Below are 6,000 nucleotides of genomic sequence, written 5' to 3'. Positions count from 1 at the left end.
GTCGTGCTTTTCATCCGGCGCCATCACCTCGTGTTTCAGCATGATAATGCATAGCCCCATATCAAAAGGATTTGTACACAATTCCTGGAAGCTGAACATGTCAACGTTTTTCCATGGCCTGCACACTCAACAGACATGTCATCCATTGATCATGTTTGGGGTGCTTTGGATCGACGTTTAAGACAGAGTGTTCCAGTTCCCGCCATTATCCAGCAACTTTGCAAAACCGTTGAAGATCCTTGAAGCTATGTGGACTAATATCGTCAATTTTTTTTGCCTTGGGGTAAGTTGAGCCAATGGTTGAGCTAATGGTATGTTGAGCAAATTGGAGTATTTTCTTGCCAGGCCGTAATACAAGGCATTATTGCCAGGATATAAGGTAACAACAGGGCCTGGCCTATGTTAAATATGTTTAACAAAGTACAAAGTGTTTGTTAGGTGTTACATCTGGGTTGAAAGATGTATCATTTATTTATAAAGCCATTTTTACATCAGCAGATGTCACAAAGTGCTTATACAGAAACCCAGCCTAAAACGCCAAAGAGCAAGCAATGCTGATGTAGAAGCACGGTGGTTAGGAAAAACTCCCTAGAAAAGCAGGAACTAAGGAAGAAACCTAGAGAGGAACCTAGCTCTGAGGGGTGGCCAGTCCTCTTCTGGCTGTGCCTGGTGGAGATTGTAAGAGTAAATGCCCATTATTAATTTCAGATCGTTCTTCAAGATGATTCAGAAAAAAATGTGATATTGTGTTAAATTGTGTTTGGGAAATAAATATATATACGTTTTTTTAAAAAGGAAGTGGTAATATTTCATTCGGTACAGAAATTTGTAGGTAGTGCTAAGAGACCACTTTTCTGGATGCTATGTTTTCAAAACGGTAATGTTGAAATGAATTCTGATTTTTTCCAGAGATACACAACATCCTGAAATATATACTGAACAAAAATACGAACGCAACATGCAACAATTTCAGCACCCTCTGCCACCGACGGGGGTGCTGAAGAAGCCGGATGAAGAAGCCGGATGTGGAGGTCCAGGGCTGGCGTGGTTACACTTGGTCTGTGATTGTGAGGCTGGTTGGATGTACTGCCAAATTCTCTAAAACGACGTTGGAGGCAGCTTATGGTAGAGAAATGAACATAGAATTCTCTGGCAACAGCTCAGGTGGACATCCCTGCAGTCAGCATGTCAATTGTACGATCCCTCAAAACTTAAGACGTGTTGTGTGACAAAATGGCACATTTTAGAGTGGCCTTTTAGTGTGCCCAGCACAAGATGCATCTGTGTAATGATCACGCTGTTTAATCAGCTTCTTGATATGCCACACCTTTTAGGTGGATGGATTATCTTGGCAAAGGAGAAATGCTCAACAACAGAGATGTAAAGAAAATTGTGCGCAAAATTACAGAGAAATATGCTTTTTGTGATTTCTGTTCATCTTTTATTTCAGCTCATGAAACATGGGACCAACACTTTACATGTTGCGTTCATATTTTTGTTCAGTATATGTAGATATCTTTGTTAGAAAGGAAACTATTCTTCTCTTGACGGAATTATGCTGAATGTAATGTCTCAATTTACTCCACTCCCCTACAGGTTAACTTTTGAATTCCCCCAACTGTACATTAGGACTACAAAAGAAGAAAGCCTGGCAATGTAATGCGTATAAAGCATTACATTTGTTATTCTATTTGAGAAAATGCAACAACATCAGTAACATCTCTTGCTGGGTATAGATAGTCTATCCTGTTACACAATCATTCCAAAAAGTACATCTACGTGAAACTAGTTGTGTTAATAACGTAGCTAATCCACATCTCCGTTTTGCACTTGTCCTTCGATATGTGCAAACATCTCCTTAAGATATTGAGATTATTAAAACAAAGGGGTGATTCATAACACCTGGGCTGTGTTCATTAGGCCCCAACTGAAAGAAAACGGACTGAAACGAGGAGGAACTTTCTGGACTTGTCCAATAAGAAACACTTATTTTTGTGTCCCCGTTGCAAAGCATTTTTTGCTCCTGGTGTGCCCTAATGAATGAGACCTGTTGTGTTCAATTACAAAGAAAATCTGTTGCGTGCTGTAATGATCACAACCCTTGACTGCCGTGGTCAATTTGTCATTTGCACCCAATTCTAAATGAGAAGCATCCATTTACTCTCCTGTATGGATTGTGGATTATACCGTAAACATGCTGAAGGTGATATGCATAAGTCAAATTAACTTTATATTTGAGGGAAAAAAATCATTAAAAAATGTTTTAATGATTTTTTATTGTCACATACACCAGAATGATGATGATAGTATGACGATAGTACATACATTTATGGTGGCGGTTACATTATGACTAACTCATATCCTTGGTGTCCTCCACATTATTCACGTCCTTTATAACAAATTATTATTTACACTGACTTGCCAAAGCTTAGCATTAGACCGTTGTTCCTCCCTCTAAGTGCTTTCAATACAAATGTATACATTTCTACTGTGCCAATTATGGCCAGATAGTTCTATTGTTAATACCTCAAAATGAAAAAAGAATGCTTCATACTTTTTCTGGTTGCGAAAGCATACCCGATACTTACTGCGACTTCTTATTTAAGTATAGTTGGATATTTGGTGGACCGTTTTGTTTACACAGTACACAAATTACATCATCTAAATTAATGACTAGAACTGAAAATGCCCAAACTTAACATTGATCTAAACTGTACATCTCTTGTACCTGCTCTCTTCCCATTTACAATCCGCCAAGTCATTTGAGTCTGAGTAAAAAATAAAATAAAATGAAATATTCTATGGTATCCAGGATGCCAATTTCCATTGTCAGTAGTAACGATCTCATTCGGAAAAATGTAACATTTCTGCAACCCGTTCTTAACCTCCTCGGATGATCGTTCTTTGGCTGCTATGGGGCATAAGGTCCCAGAACTCGTGACAGAGGCACTGGCAGAAGCCGTAGACCATGATCATGACGAGGCTTGCCGGGACCAGGCTTACCAGAAGGACCCCCAGGGTGGTCTTCTGCATAATGAGCAGGTAGACCCCCATGGGCAAGGAGCTGAAGTAGAGGAGCCCCAACACCCACACCAGCGCACGGGCAGCGCAGTTCCACACCGCCCACCTCTGGTTGATTGAGGCCATGGAGTCCAGACTGGAGGAGTGGTAATCCCTACCCTGGATGGTGGCCACTCCAGGGGGGTGGGAGTGAAGTTGGTAGGGGTGGTGGTCCTGAGGGGATGGAGGCGGTTCCATGATGGTGATGACCATGTAGTTGGGTGAACCGCGGATGGAGGAGTATGTGTGGGTGGTGGTGGTGGTAGTGGTAGTGGAGGAGGATGGGGAGCCGCTGGGAGGGTTGCCCATGAGCGAGCTTAGGTGCCTGGGGCTGAGCAGTAGCTCGGTGGGGCCCTCATTGTGGTAGTGCAAGTTCCTCTGGTTCCGGGTCTGGAGGGCCAGCGCTGCCACCAAGTTGCAGTCATCTGGCAGGTTGCCCACCGCCTCGCCCGGGAAACTAGTGACGAACCGGCAAAATGGGCACACTACAGCATTGGGTGGCGACTCGCCTAGGTCTAAGATCTTGGCCAGGCACTTGGCACACAGGCGGTGGCAGCACTCGAGGACCTTAGGGCGCCGGCTGCCCAGGCTATACGGGCAGTAGCAGATCATGCACTCCAGCTCCTCCGTGCTGAAGCCCTCCACTATCCCCCCTTCCTCCATGTTCCATAACTTCCCCATCATCCTCTTTCTTTCTTTCTTTCTCAACTCTGTCTCTCAGCTCCCCACAGGATCAACGGAGGAAGATGACAGTCCAAAGCTTTTGGTGAAATTCAGCGTTGGAAGACATGGCGAGAGGCAGCAGCAGCCTTCTATTGGCGACGAGCAGTAGCAACGCTCCGCTCCGAAGGAGGTTTCAGGGTCATCCTGGTTGTCTGTGCTGCTCCTGTGGTGTGTGTATGTGTGTGTGGGTGTGGGTGTGTGTATGGGAAGCCTAGCGCGTTCTAGCCTCCGGGGTACGCGCCTCGGCGCAGTTTGGGGTAGGCCTAACTACGCGTCATGCAGGGCCAAAAGCCTTTCATGCACCACAGAGAGAGAAAGAGAGCGAGAGAGAGATGGAGGGGAGAGGCCATCATTGAAAAAAAACACATTTGTGTTAACACAGCATTAGAACAGAAAAAACAGGGGCAATGAACAACAAAGCAGGGCCTGTACAAACCAGGACTGGAATTTTCGAGCCCAGCCTTTTGTTGCCAGTTTAAATTCTGTCCAATTAGTGGTGGGTTCCCTTTCGTTTTCTGGTACTCTGTCTGTTAATGGTGTCTGTGTGTGTCTGTGTGTGTGTGTGTGTGTGTGTGTGTGTGTGTGTGTGTGTGTGTGTGTCATGAAGAATCTTCCAGAGAGTTTTTGGTCTGAAGGAGGTGACAGGATGTACTGATCAACTCAATGTTGATGATCATTATTCTTGAAGTGAAGATAGCATGGAGGAGGTGGGCCATTTATGGGCCAGTAAAGACTTCTGTGATTGGGAGGGAAAATGGAGCATGTCATTGTTGGGGATAGTGATTTGGCAGTAGACTGTGCTCTTGTGCTCTCTTTGAAAGAACTTCTAATCCTAATCACAATGATGTTGGTCTGGATGCTGAAAGGGGAAACTTGCTGAATGATAAGAGAAAAGATAGTCAAAGATTTTCTTTGAGGTTATTTACAGAAAAATAAGTCCTGGATGCTTTTCTAGCAGTAGACAACAAGAAATCCACAGGGGCCGACCAATTGGATCCCAGTATGCTTAAGTGTGCAGCACCTAGCATTGTTGGCTCAATAACCCACATTTATTTATCTAACATTGTTATCAGGAAATATTCCAAAAGTATGGAAATCAGCTCTTGTGCTGCCACTCCATAAGGGCAGGGATAGTAGGGATCTATTAAGTATTGCCCCCTTTCAAGTTTTTTTTGTCTATCTCAGATTTTTGAATCCTTGGTAAATGTACAACTTTTTTATCTGAGAAATGCATTTTGAATGTAAACCCATCAGGGTTTAGACCTGGGAATAATACTATTACAGCAACCACTTTAGTTGTTAATGATCTTGTCAATGCTTTAGGTTTGTGTACCTGTCAAAAGCGTTTGATACTGTTGATCATGCTATTGTATTGGGTGTTGCTATGTCACCCGTAGCTCACGCTCCAGCAGGTATGTCTCACTGGTCATCCCCAAAGCCAACACCTCTTGGCCGCCTTTCCTTCCAGTTCTCTGCTGCCAATGACTGGAACGAATTGCAAAAATCACTGAAGTTGGAGACTTATATCTCCCTCACTAACTTCAAGCATCAGCTGTCAGAGCAGCTTACCGATCGTTGCAGCTGCACACAGCCCGTCTGTAAATAGCCCATCCAACCATCTACCTACCTCATCCCCATATTTGTTTTTTAGTTTTTTTCTGCTCTTTTGCACACCAGTATTTCTACTTGTGCATCCTCATCTGCACATCTATCACTCCAGCGTCAATTGCTAAATTATAATTACTTCGCCACTATGGCCTATTTATTGCCTTACCTCCTGTACGTTTGTTTATCCCATGTGTAACTCTGTGTTGTTGTTTTTGTCGCACTGCTATGCTTTATCTTGGCCAGGTCGCAGTTGTAAATGTGAACTTGTTCTCAACTGGCCTACCTGGTTAAATAAAGGTGAAATAAATAAATACATAAAAAAAAAAAAAATGGTCCTCGATAGGCGCGAGCTCTGATGACTGTTCATGGTTATCTTAGTGACAGAACTCAGGCCATAGTGATTGATGGGGTTAAGTCCGCATTTCTTGAAGTACATAAAGGTGTTCTGCAGGGGTCGATACTCGGACATGTTCTTTTCAATATTTATAAATATCAGGTTTCAGGTAAGACCCAAGTGCAGACTGTTGAAGTAACAATGTGTATTGCAACAACAGGGGCAGGCAAACGACAGGTCAAGGCAGGCAGGGGTCGATAATCCAGAGTAGTGGG

At 43.6% G+C, this 6,000-nt stretch overlaps 1 protein-coding gene across 1 annotated transcript; it reads right to left on the bottom strand.

The window, feature by feature from the left end:
- Window positions 1–206: 206 nt before the first annotated feature.
- rnf182 (ring finger protein 182) lies at window positions 207–3,950 on the bottom strand. Its single transcript, XM_055867786.1, has one exon. The coding sequence runs from the start codon at window positions 3,742–3,744 to the stop codon at window positions 2,881–2,883; it is 864 nt and encodes a 287-aa protein (XP_055723761.1). The 5' UTR covers window positions 3,745–3,950; the 3' UTR covers window positions 207–2,880.
- Window positions 3,951–6,000: the final 2,050 nt, after the last annotated feature.

This window comes from Salvelinus fontinalis, chromosome 17 (assembly GCF_029448725.1).
Source record: "Salvelinus fontinalis isolate EN_2023a chromosome 17, ASM2944872v1, whole genome shotgun sequence".
Taxonomy (NCBI): domain Eukaryota; kingdom Metazoa; phylum Chordata; class Actinopteri; order Salmoniformes; family Salmonidae; genus Salvelinus; species Salvelinus fontinalis.
The sequence above is the reverse complement of the archived record's forward strand: the minus strand, read 5'-3'. Positions and strand labels throughout refer to the sequence as shown.

Coding starts and splice junctions, on each gene's coding strand:
- rnf182 (XM_055867786.1), bottom strand. CDS start 3,744: ATGATGGGGAAGTTATGGAACATGGAGGAAGGGGGGATAGTGGAGGGC.